This window comes from Lonchura striata, chromosome 1A, assembly GCF_050655825.1.
Source record: "Lonchura striata isolate lonStrDom1 chromosome 1A, ASM5065582v1, whole genome shotgun sequence".
Taxonomy (NCBI): domain Eukaryota; kingdom Metazoa; phylum Chordata; class Aves; order Passeriformes; family Estrildidae; genus Lonchura; species Lonchura striata.
In genome coordinates, this window is record NC_140741.1 from 63,243,470 (window position 1) to 63,256,707 (window position 13,238).

General features: G+C 36.9%; 1 protein-coding gene across 15 annotated transcripts in view; it reads left to right on the top strand.

Moving 5' to 3' along the window:
• The window catches only part of ATXN7L1 (ataxin 7 like 1), a 131,066-nt gene extending 118,391 nt beyond the window's left edge, over positions 1-12,675 (top strand). For 13 of the 15 annotated variants that reach the window (XM_085569055.1, XM_085569053.1, XM_085569058.1 and 10 more), the window contains 3 exons: positions 2,083-3,034; positions 6,831-6,905; positions 10,024-12,675. In XM_085569055.1, the coding sequence (XP_085425181.1) occupies positions 2,083-3,034; positions 6,831-6,905; positions 10,024-10,065 (1,069 nt within the window). In that variant the 3' untranslated portion in view covers positions 10,066-12,675. Of the gene's footprint in view, positions 1-2,082; positions 3,035-6,830; positions 6,906-9,571 lie in introns of all 15 variants that reach the window. The other 2 variants (XM_021534672.4, XM_085569056.1) reach the window with 1 other exon arrangement.
• The last annotated feature ends 563 nt before the right edge of the window (positions 12,676-13,238 follow it).

Sequence of the window (13,238 nt, forward strand, 5' to 3'; positions counted from 1 at the left end):
TGAAATAGACTGCACTTCTAAAATAAATGTTAATTTTTTTTTAAAAAAAAAGTAATTAAAAGTTCATAGCATCTGGAGATAGGATTGAGTTTTTGGGGGTATTCTGCTACAAAATATGCATTCTTCTTCCAATGTAGTGATGCTAAAGTGCAGTGTTTCATGTCACTGTTTATTATCAGGACTGTGTTATATTCATTGGATGCCAGCCATTAGATAAACAAGGTTTGATTTTTATTTAAATACATATTTTTAAGCACTAAAGATTGGCTTGTCTGACTAACCTGGTAACTTAATGATAATGGTGCCATTGTGTTAGAAGTTTGGAATGGTTGGTTCTGCCATAAAAGGGCCAGTTTCATGTCTGTTCAGAGACTGATCATGCTCAATCTGCTTTGTAAATTCATAAACTAGTGTCTGTCACCTTCCAAAAAAAATATTTTCATTTCCTTATATAGGAAGATTAAAATTTGTTACCTATTGGCTTTGTCAGGAGAAAAGATGCTTGGGCATCTGAAAAAACATATACCACCACTAGTACAAACTAGTGCAGAAAACAATACCTCTATAGCAGTTATTTGAAACCAGGAGTAAACAGGTCTTATCCTGCTCCCACTAAATCTGATTTTAAAAGTTTTCCCAAATTTTAGCTGTTTATGTAATCTCTAATGCTTAATGAGCTCCAGCCATACTCACTTGTCTGTATAACACAGGAAGCTGACAGTGCCTCACCCCTTTTTTATTCCTCTGCTGTCCTCAACCCTCCTCTGGACTGACCTTTCCCTGTGCTCCCCAAGCAGAGCTGGGTGTGAGGCTGCAATTCTGAAGCTCTGTGGCCAGAGGTACAGGGATGCAGGGCCATGTTCTCAGAACTGTAACAGTAGCAAAGTACTTTTATCACTAGTTCTCAAAGTACTTTGCAAAGGTGGGTAGGAATTGTTGGCCCTCCTTTAAAAGGAACCTGAAGGACAGCTCTGATAAGCAGCTTTGTTTGCATTTCAAGTGGCAGGCAGTAGGACTTCCTCATTTCTGACAGCATGGATTGTATGTAATCCCTGGTGTAACTGTGCCATAAACAGTTCTGTCCAACAGTCTCCATAGGAGGAATACCTGGAGAGAACACCTGTAATTAGGATTTTATTAATAATAAAACAGCACACCCAGGGCTGCTCTTTTATTGTACTTCTGTGAGGGCAAGAGGAAGCCTTTAAAAATGGTAAAGTTCTCAGTAGTGAGGGTAACAAAGGCAGAGTTATGGGGCTGTACAGCTTCTTAGAAAAGAGAAATAGGATTAAACTGTGAATTAAATAGAAGTCTAAATAATGGGAAAAGCTCACATAATAGTTTTGCAAGAGACATTATGAAGGTCTGATTCTTCAATAACATCACATTAGATAAAATAATAGGTGATGGCTGAATGGAAAGGATTTGAATACATCCTACTAATTTTACAGGTAATATTATTATACTTTCTTCTCAAAACAGTATTCAGCTGTTTATAAAGCTTCATACAAGCTTGGTTTAATATTTTGTCAATTTTTCAATATTAGTGAAAATTAATCATTAATTTGCCTTTTTAATCCGACCTAACCAGCTCTCAAATGAGCTATTGGGAATAGCACTGCTTTTGGAAAGTGGTGGTATTTCCTCTTTGCGCTCAATGATTAAGTGCTTCACAACCCCCCCAGACTGGTTCATTTACTACCTTAATGAAATCTAACCTAGGAGTTTAGGTTGATATTGAAACTGTTCCACAACTTGGACTTTGAAGCAAAACATATGCAATTAATAAAACATAGTGACTGGGATATGTATAGGTGCCACCGTTGGGCATTTATTTGCATATTTTAACTGTTTCTTAAAATAAGAGAAGGAAAAAGGAATTTAAATTAGTAATAATATGTTTAAATTGTAATACTGTGCACTTAATTGCTGTATGTGATTAATAGAATGGAATAGGAATCAAAATTATAATGAACTAGGTTTGCCTTTTTGAATAAGTTAATGGAAATTATTTCCTATCTGCATTGTTGGATGGAATTTTTTATGTACCTTCTTTTTTTTTTTTTTTCCTTTTCTGTTTAGGAAAATCCCTCCTGCAGCAGACAGTCCCATGCCTTCTCCAGCAGCACATGTCTCCACTCCTTTTCCAGCATCAGTCTTACAGCCCTTCAGCAACCCCAGTGCGGTGTATATTCCTTCAACACCTATCAGTTCAAGAATCACTTCTTCTTACATAATGACATCAGCCATGTTATCAAATGCAGCCTTTGTGACAACGGCAGAGACAAATTCCATTATGTCACACACCACAGCTTTTCCTCACGTGGCTGCAAGCCTAAGCATCATGGACTCAACTTTTAAGGCGCCATCAGCTGTGTCACCAGTGCCAGCAGTCATCCCTTCCCCATCCCACAAGCCATCCAAAACAAAAACCAGCAAATCCTCAAAAGTGAAAGACCTGTCATCTCGGAGTGATGAGTCTTCAAGTAACAAAAAGAAAAAGCCACAGTCGTCGTCTTCATCGTCGTCAGCATCGTCATTATCTTTGCAGACATCTTCCTCATCTTCATTTTCAGGGTCCCACAAAAAGAACTGTGTCCTGAACCCCAGTTCCACGTTGAACTCCTATCAGGCGACATCCTCCTATAACAGTGTGTCTGTGCACAATACCAATAATGGAACAAGCCCACTCAGTGCCAAATCGGAGCCCTCAGGACGGACTTCCTTGTCAAGTAGTTCAACAGACTCAGTGAAACACATGAGCATGGTAGTGAGCAGTATTGACACTTCTAATCTGTCTGTATCTTCTCTTGTGCACCACTCGGGGGACCACTCCCTGGGAGCACATAATGCAGTGTCTTCTCTACCCCTTTCTTTTGACAAATCAGAAGGAAAAAAACGTAAAAACTCTAGTTCTAGTAGCAAAGCCTGTAAAATCACTAAAATGCCTGGTATGAATAGTGTTCATAGAAAGAGCACTGCCAACCTTATTTCTGCGGTGCCAGATCCTACAAGCAGCTCCATCTCTCGTCAGGTAAGGGACTCTTCCAGTTATTTTTTTGCAGATCATGTCTGACTTCCTTGAAATATTTCATGCATTCTGAAAAGAAAATACTACATTTGCCTCAGATGGGTTTTCATCACACAACTTACTTTCTGGGTTAATATAGAAGTGTATTTGTATTTGTTTTGTACCAGTCATAGAAAGATGTTTCGAGAATTTAAAAAAATTTATATATATATATATATATATATATATATATATGTGTGTGTGTGTGTGTGTATATATATATATATATATATATATATACTTTCTCAAAATACTTTTATGAGATTTTTTATTCAATTAATAAAGCAGCTATTTGTATCTCTGAAAGTAAAAGTGAATGTCCAGAATGGATAAATAATTTTTAGAAAAAAATTCTTTTCGTAATTCTCATCTCTCTGAAATAAATTGTGTTATTGAAACAGGAAGATGAGAGTCAGAATTTCTGTTTATTTCTTTTCCCAAACTTGTTGCTGGTTCATTTCCTAATGTTATGTTAGTCTCTTCATATCTCTTCTGTAAAACACATCTACCTTTCTCCTGGAAAGAGTCTGAGGTGCCTGACCACAGATGTTGTTCCCCGTTTGAAACTGGAAAAATAGAGTAATTAAGTTCTTAACTGAATGGATGACCTTTAGGGGATATTTGGTTACATTTTTCAGTGTACATGTGTTCACAGAATATTGAAGTCAGTGCAACAGATAAGGTTACACACGCTTCCTTCATTGATAGCAACAGAGCTTTGGCTCCTTTTTCAGTGATGCTGTATAGGAACAAAAGTATATGTGAAGTAAGATCTGGTGGGAAAACTGCCAATATGATCTTTATAATGATCTGCTGTTTCATTCTGCTCCGTGCCCAGTGCTGTGCAGTGCACACAAAGCAACACTTGGGCCTGGCATCTGGAAGACAAAGCCATAGAAAATAGGATAGCTCAGAGAATCCAGAAAAGGCAGCTTAGGAAAGTTTGGTTTGGTTCAGTTTTTGTTTGTGAAATTCTCATTTCCTAAGGATATTGCAAATAAAAACAAGTGGAATTTGGAAAAGAAGATGGTAAGGGCAAAGCAATCCATAAGTAGTATGACAGAAATGGTAGAGGAAAAAATGAATAAATGAATCCTAAAGCTGCTATAGGAGACAGAATGAATGTCTCAAATAATGGCCTAGCAGGTATATTTTGTCTTTCCTACTGCAAGCCTCTTAAATGTGTTCTGCAATTAGAACTGATCTTTGAGTAACTGAAGTCAGCAGAGGTTGCTGTAAATTCTTCTTTCTGTCACACAATCTGAATTTTGAAACATGTGTGCCCAGAAAGATTAAATTGCCCTGAAGTTTAAGGTGTCAAATGGAAAGAAAAAGTAAGTACAAACTGGTACTTTGGTACAAATGTGGGAAATAGGAAATGGATTCTATCATCCTTTCACAGGACATAGACTGTATCTGTAGCTAGCGCAGTGTGAGGAAATATTACAGAGGAGATTCTGAGTTCAAATCCTGAGCACCCTCAGGATCAGATCTGTTCCTGTTTCAATTTGTGATGTATTTCATCATGTTGCACAGCAACAGAAGTAAATAAACCACAAGAAATCAGAGGTCTTTGCTGAATATTTGTAAAAATGTCATTCTGACTAGTATTTTTTTCTTAAGTAAGAGGTTGAATATTTGTGATGAGTGTTACAATATACAGATATTTAAACATGTTAAAACATGATATTAAATATAATGCAGATATTAAAACATGTGACTTCCTCTAAAATAGGAGGTAAAATGGAGTTAATTGTATTTCAGAAGTCTAGCTGGCAGCTAATTGTCTTTGTGACAAGGATACTCCATGCAATACAAAATATTTATATTTGTACCCATTTAAGCATATGGGTCAAATAATATTACATACTGTACATATGTTTATTGAAGCTCTGGAGAATACAATACTTAAATACTTAAATTCCCTTTTAAGCTGTGTTGTTTGATTTAATGTGTTCTAGAAATGCAATTATATTAAAAATCCCACAAAAAAAAATGTGGCTTAAAATCCTGCACCTGTTCCTTCATGTAATAGGGGAAATTAAAGAGACTAAGAACACAGCAACAAGTGATAGGCTCAGGTATAATTTTCTTATTTAATTCAACTCTAGCCTGGATATATAGTAACTGGAAGTGTTAATCATTGGGTTTTGAAGTACACTTTATTTTTAAAGGACACTGGGAAAAAAAAGCATTTGAATTTTGGCCTCCCACTTACACTGTTGAAATTATGTTTCCCATCATTAAAGACCCAAGACATCTGGGAAACTTTCTTTCCTTTCAGAGTGCTGCACCTGTTCAGCCTCTGTGGCTACTTGTCCATTTAAAAGTAGGACATGTATTTATTATGAAGGAGTTTATGAATGCTGTAATGGTCTGTGTAGAGAAGAAAGATTTGCACATGTGTCCCAGTGTTGTGAATGACCAGAAAAGATAAAAGGTTGTGTATCTTTAGTCAAGATTTGTAGTTGAAGAATGTTATCCTCTAGAGAACAGCTGTGACAGGCAAAATAAGCTGAAGGGAGCAGGACAGGCAAAGACCCATCCTTTTCATCTTCATGTACCATGGGAGCACCTTCAGAACTAGCTGTAAATAAAAGGTTTAAACATTTATCCTGGACAGAATGTGAACAGAGAACACTATTTCAAACAATCTCTTTGTGAGAAAGGACAGGTGTGGAGAGCAGGAGAGAGGCTGCCTTTCACTCTATACCTGAAATGGCAGAATAACAAACGATGCTGCAGAAGGGAAGGAGAAAGCTGCTCTTGGGCAGGCCCTGCCAGCCAATGCCACAGCCCCAACAAGTCAGTAAGAAACTGGCTACTGCATTTCTCACGTTTTAGGAGACAGGTCCTTGCTACCTTTCCATCAAAGGATTAAAGTGATGTTACTTGAAGTCAGTGACTTTGTAAACAGCTATTCACACTGCAGTCATCTGCCATTTACAGACAGGTGTCCATGGTTAAGTTTTATCAGTCTCGTAACCCCTGAGGAACTACTCCTCTGACTCAACAGCTGTGTCCCTTCTTGTATCAACAGAAATACCTACACCATGTCTGCAGGTCATTGTAGAAAAACCTATGACAGGCTGCTCTTGCAGAGTGGTGTGAACTCACAAACATTGAAACAAGCAGATGGAATATTTACAGTATTATAACTAAGTACTTTGAAAATGTATGTATGTGTACTATAATTTACACTCATTCCCAAAGAAATTCTCTGATGTAGTAAATGGATACAAATGCAAATTTGAACCTCTGGAGTTTCATTCTTGTGATCAATATTTGCTTTATTGAGTAATGATATATGGAAAAAAATTAATAATTTAGGGCATGCTCTGGTGCTTGGCCACTTGGTTTAAGCTTCCCAGGAGTGGTGAAGGTCTCCTGGGGAGGATCTCATGACCCAGAGCACTCCGTGCTCTCTGAATAGCTGCCCTAAGTGACTCCAGTAACTAGAGAAACCAGTATTTCAGTCTAGAGAGGTGGGGGGGTTACAGTTTATATTCCTTCAGCTACTGTTTTTTGTGTTATTTTCTGACCTGTGACAGTATTTATGTGCCTTTTAAGACTGTTTAAATTGTACAGGCTCTGAGAGATAATGATGATTCTATCAGAAGCTTATCTTTTGCAATAGCAAAATACCTGTGTTCCAAATGCAACATGATACCATGTTACACAGGGAAGGGAAGGGCATCATCAACATCTGAATTCAACTGACAAATATGCCTCTCAATATTGCTCAATTAATGTTTTTCAGATTGGAAAAAATAGCAGTGTAGCTTTGTCACAATCCAGTCCTTCGAGTACATCAAACCCAGTACACAACAGACAAGTAAGTTGCTTTTAAAAAAGTGTACTTAAGTAGTCTGTAAGCAGTTTTGAAACATTTTATATATATAAAACCTTCAAATAAAAATTCTTCATGAATCCAGTTCTTTATGGAAGCTGCCTTTTGGTGAGCTAATACCAGATTTCTCCTCTCGTATATTTTTTTCCAACAATTTTCCTCTCCAATACTTATCAGTTACACAATTTTGCTTGTTTTTCACCACCTGTATTGCTGCTCAGGTTGGCTCATGTGCTGCTCTCACTAGCTGTTGCTTTGGTGATAGCAGCAGCAGATCTCTGTTGTTTTTTTATCTCACTTCTGCTGAGCAAGATGGCACAGCAGAGTCCCCAGACTGGCACAAGAGGGACAGCATTTAAAAATAGGCCAGAAGTGAAGCAGCAAAGGGAGAGCAGAAACAGGAAAGAGAAGATGAGGCACTTGACTATTCAGAGAAACTAATCTGAAAGCATAACCAACCCACGTGTAATGTGAGTCCTTCTTAAACAGGGCCTGTGTTGGATAATGGTAATAAATGCTGTTAACTCAGCTTTTTTGATACAGCCCTCATCTGTCTGGAGGACTGCTACACTAGTTTGTTTTAATATAGCCCCTACTATTTGACTCTCCACATTGAGGACTTAATCAAGAATTTAATATCAAGTTCTTTAGTGTGAAAAGGTTTCTCCCCTCAGCAAGGTATAACCAAAAGTAATCCAGAGTGCTTTTCTGTACAGCCAGTGTCTGAGAATTCTGTTATATATTCTGGCTAAATTATGCATGAATAGTTATTCCAAATGGTTGTGCTGCTTAGTTTCTGCTGTGTAGACACAGGAAAAGAATAGTTATGATAACCCACAGCCACATTGTATGCCCATTGTATGTTCATATCTTGAGATGAACTGCCAAACAATACATTTTATTTTTTTTCTCTCACTGCTGAATGCAAAGCAATATATGTATGGAAGGACTACTCTGAAGGGAAAAAAGTGGAGTGGCATTTTCCTGTGTGACACTGTCATCCAACTGCCAGTGACAGACTGTTCTGAAGTGCAAAATTGTTTTTGTTTTAACATCTTGCTCCTGTGTTAGTATAACAGACACACTACCCGAGGAGCAGAACTTGTTGGGATCTGTTACCTAGATCCCATGGGGAAAACCTCAGAGTACAAAACATTAATTTTCTGTCAGCTCTATGTAAACTGAGATTACTGCAGAGCTTTTCAGCTGCCTGTTTTCATAATTTTATCAAAAATAGAAGTGTTTGCTTGTTTTAAGCCCCATAAACTCTTTATTTTTAAAAATACGTTTCTGTCCATTTGGTGGTTGAATGTGGAGCTCAAAGTACAAATACAAAAAAAAAATCAAGTTGATACTAAGTTTTATTAAACTTTTTTTTTTTTTAAACTTACACAGGATTTAGTATTTGGAACCATGAATAATGATTCCCTACTTAATAAATGCTTGTCATTGTCAAATTTGAGCTGCTTTGTTGGCAGCTTTTATCACCAATCTAGCAATTGAATAGTCCCTAAATAAAATGTCTGCGTTAAACTACGCTGTAATATTTCATTATAAAGGTGTTAATAATTAGGTAACAATAAGTGGATCTACAAGTATATGCTGTGTCAGTGAAGGTATTACTGTGGAAGCTGAGCTCTCTTGTTTTGAATGTTAGTGTAACTATACCATGATAATCAGGGAGTCCAAGTGAAGCAAGGTTTGTAGGCAGAGACAATCTCTGCTGCACACCAGGGTTTATAGTTGGAAAAATCTGGCAAGTTTTCATGAATACATCACAACAACAGACTTGTAACAATGCAGTTGGAAGTGGAGCTGCAGCTGCCGAGCTAAATGTGCGTATGGAGCAGTTCCTCTGGACTGCCTCCGCTGCGTTCCCTGGCCAGGCAACCTGGCGGAGCTGTCTGCTGGTGCAGCAGGGGAGCCAAAGGGAGGAGATGGTTGTTCCCAAGAGAAGGGAGAGGGTCCATAACTCAGCACAGGGCTGAGTGGCTGGGTGAGAATGTGGCTTTTGGAAAATTGTGTTGGGCTGTAAACCCGACCCACACCCCAGTCTCGTTTGCACCTGTGACCACCCGGGTGCAGTCCAGCTGGGAGAGTTTCCCGCTGGCCTTCCCAAGTGAAAGGACACACGGCAGTGCTGTGAAAGTCACCTGCCACCCATAACTGAGTGTTTGTCATTATTGAGGTGTGAGCTGAAGGTGGCTGCAGTTGTTTTGCTGTCACAGGAGTAGCTGCTTTTGATAATTTGCTCCATGTCTTGAAGTTCACTCGGGTACTCCCGTGGGATTGGTGGATCATGGGAATTGTTGTGGGCCTGTCACTTCTATCCCATTGCATTAAACTCCATCAGGCTGAACTCAAACAGATTCTTCTCAATTAATGTTTAATATTAATATTGCTGCTCCTCTTTGAGACCTGAATTAGAGATTGTATACATAAAAGCTTGCCTGTTTTTCCAACTATTATTGTTGCTTTAGTAAAATAAATACTGCTTTTTCCTACAAAAACTACGTGATCTTTAACAAAAATTAATGGAATGGTAGTTTTACAGTCAAATTATTTGTGCCTGTATGTATTAAAAGTTTGTTTTCTCCATATTTTATTCTTGTTCTAGGTTTTTAACTAATCAAGTCTTTTTGTCTTCATAGTGCTTTTAGGTGCCTGAAAGTGTTAACACTTCAAGACCTCAGTATGCGGTGGTTTTTAAATACTGAATAACTAGATCATTTTATTAAGGGAAGGTGACAACGTGTATGCTGTGTGAGGATTCCTTGTGCATGAAAACATGCTGTGTAGAGGAAAAGATTCTTCAGAGTTGTCGTCTAATTGCTGCTCTTTATTTGTAATGATAACCAAGTTAAAGAACATGAAATTCACCAAAGCTTACTAAAATCAGACCGTCCCAAAAGGAAATATGCCATTTATTCAAAGCAGTTCCTTTTCTTAAAGGTCTAATGTAGTCAGTAAACAGGGAGGAAATTTAGTTCAGGGACTTGAAATAAATTCCTGCTTTGAGTACTGTCAGCCACAGACATTATTGAAGTGTTTTATACCAAAAGACATTGTGTGATTTTGAACCTGGCTCTGGTTTCTCTTTTAGAAGACATCAAACCGGACTGGTAGAATAAGGACTCTTCCATAACAAGGAAAAGGAACCAGCCTATAATCTCTAGCTCTCAGCAGCCCTACTCCACAGGGTTTTTCTTTTCTATGTCCTGCAGATGGATTTAAACTTTTATGAATTTGTGGTTTTAATGAAAATTAAATTTACAAAAAACTGTAATAGTGATTTGTTTAGTTTTTCCACTTGTATTTGCCACTGATCTGTGCATTCTGCTTGATTACGTTTCATGCCTTTTAAAGCTGTTAGCGTTGCAATGCTCCCTTTGTTTCCTAACCAGAACACAATGGACATTCCAAAAAAAAAAAAAATCCAGACCATGATTTGAATTTATTTAAAGGATCTCCAAATTTTTTCATTAAATTAAAATTACAGTAATTCTGTATTTAAGCTTGTCCTATGGATAAAAATTGAGTGCATTTCTTAGTAATTTGCAAACAGCTGGGGCACTGCAACTTTAGGGACTAATCCTGATTGGTGCTCTGTACCTACAGCATTTAATAATTTCAGTGGGAACTCTGAGTGTTCAGCCTCTTCCAGAATCAGGCTCTTAAGGAATCTATACTTCAATCAATGCATAGCAGAATTTTGCACCAAACTGTAATTACTGTTATCAGGGGCCCAATGTGTAAAACCCCCATATCTTGGGGGATTTCCAGAACCTTAAGAACACAGCACTTGATAACTTCAGTGAGCAGTTTGGGTTTGCGAGGATGGGAGTTGAGCAGATTGGCTTGCATTAATAGAATTGCACTGACAGTGTTTCTTATAGGATTACTGAATAATTTTTTAATAAAATATAGATTTTATAATCAGGAAGCCAATACTAGGTACTGGAACAATAGTACAGAGGAGTTAATTTTTATTTCTACAGTGTTAAAAGTGCACTTATATGCTGGTTTATTTACATCTTGGTGAAAGGCAAGAGACTGCAAATAGGGAGATTATTACTACTTTCTTTTTTAAAAAAAGAAGGGTTAAGGCAAATTTTAAGACTAAAAATGTTTAAGCAATTATAAACAAGGCTAGACCCTTTGAAAAAAAGTTTAGAAATATTCTTAAAATAAATTTTTATAGTGTTAATTTTGTAATAATTTATGTTTTGCTATACTTCAGAGCTAACTGACCGGTATAGTTTCAGAAACAGTATGAAACTTAGGAAAGTTTAAGCAATGTTTATATTTTTAAAATGTTCTTTGAATTATGTTTTTATTGTACATTTCTTCAGACTGAAAAATGTGTACATATCCTTGTTATTTTTGCACAATTTTTGTCTTGTTCAGTTTTAGGAGCAGTACTATGTTGATTTTTTTTTAATTTATTTTTAGTTATAAAACTGCAGGATTTTAAAAATCTCAGTAACAAAGTCATCCTCTGTAATCAATGAACTGCTATTTCTAGTTGTTGAGGGAAAACAGTGGTCGTGAGATTCAGTGGTTGCTTCTGAGAAATAATGCTAATCAGTGACTGAAGGAGCAATTTTGTAGTTTTAGGAAGCTTTAGCTGTTTCCATGCATCTTTTAATTGGAAAGCTGAATTATGGAGCCTGTCCTTTGAATGCTGCTTAAATTTTATTTTCAACTGCTTTACACCTGACAGCATTTCAGGAAAGTTAAGCACGAAGTAAAATCCCGTGGTGTTCTTTCACCATTAAAGAATCATTATTTAATTAAATGTATCGGAAATTTTAGCCTGCAAAATGAAATGGAAGTAAACTTTTGGAAAAAAAGTGGATACAAACTGGACCAGCCTATAATGCATTCTTAGTGTAGCATTCACTTGTAGTTCTTTTTCTTCCCCATTTGCCTGAAAACCTTGTGATTTGTTTCCAGCAATAGAGGCTCAGAAGCTTTGGTTGTTACACATCCGCAATGCATAGGCCCGTCAGCCATAAAAAGCGACTTGGATAACTTGTATGCCTTCTTTTGTATCGATGTAACAATTGTAAATAGTGCTGATCGACCTTTGTAGAGAATAGTTTATACAGCATATTCTATTATTGCTGATTCTCAGTGAACTATTGTTTTAAAAAAAAAGAAGAAAAAAAGAAATTTTTCTATTTACACCTTATATTTTGTTATGCTGTTGACCCATGGCACTTTAACAAAACTCTGTGGGTTTTGCATAGCTGGTCAGTCATGGGATATATTAAATAACTGTTGTTGCACAGAAATGAATTTGCACCTGCTATATTGTGCTTTCCTACTACAGATTTTAGAACCTTTTCCAGAAGACTTTTGAAGAAAGCATGTCCAATCATTCTAAGAAAAAAAATGCCATACTTGTACAGCCAATTTCTTTTCTACAATCCATATTTTGTAACACTAAGTATTTTCATTCTTTGTCCTGCACCTTTATGTATTAGCAGTATCAAATAGAATTCATTCCATGCTTGTGATAATTGTAAGCAGAATAAATGTCTAAAGTAGGTGTAAATAGTAAATTCTATGGCTTACAGTTTAAAAAAGGAAAACCAGAACAAACATGTATCTGATTGATACTGCCATGGTTCAACACCGGGCCTGGAGATATTCTCTAGTGAGCGATTGTATTTTTTGTTTTTTGCTTTATTATTATTTTTTTTTTGTAACATGGCTTTGTAAATAAAATAATTTATATGTTTGTAAGAAACAGATGGGGTTTGTCATTATTTCTCTTTGCAAAGCAAAAATGGTGTGTATTGCTTTCTCTTCCCAGAGGCTGAAATACACTTTGCAGATGCCCTGCACTGAGAATTCCATGGTAGTTCAAAAGATCTGCCCAGCTTTCCGTACAGGGCTGAGTTGCCCTGGGATTATTTTCGGCATTAATGTCTAAAATATTTCTGTATTTACATGTCAAGACATGTGTAGCGATTGGCTGCTGACGTTTTTTGCACTGATAAACCATTTTTAAATTCCTTTGCTTAGCTGAATGCATTTTCTCATTCCTTATCAGTGTAAGAATTAACTTTGTTAGAGCTGCTAGATTTAGGAATTCTCACTTCAATGGGCAGTACAAATTTATAACCAGTCTTTTTATCATTGTTAATACTCAACCCGCAGCTCTTATCTAAGCGTTAAGATTCTTGTTCTGTGCAAAGCCTGTTCCAATTACAGATCAAATGAGACTTAAATTGTTCATTGGCTCGACAGCTCTGCAGAGAGGATTGCAGTTTTTTCTCTCGCAGCCACCCTCCTCTGCAAATTTGGGAA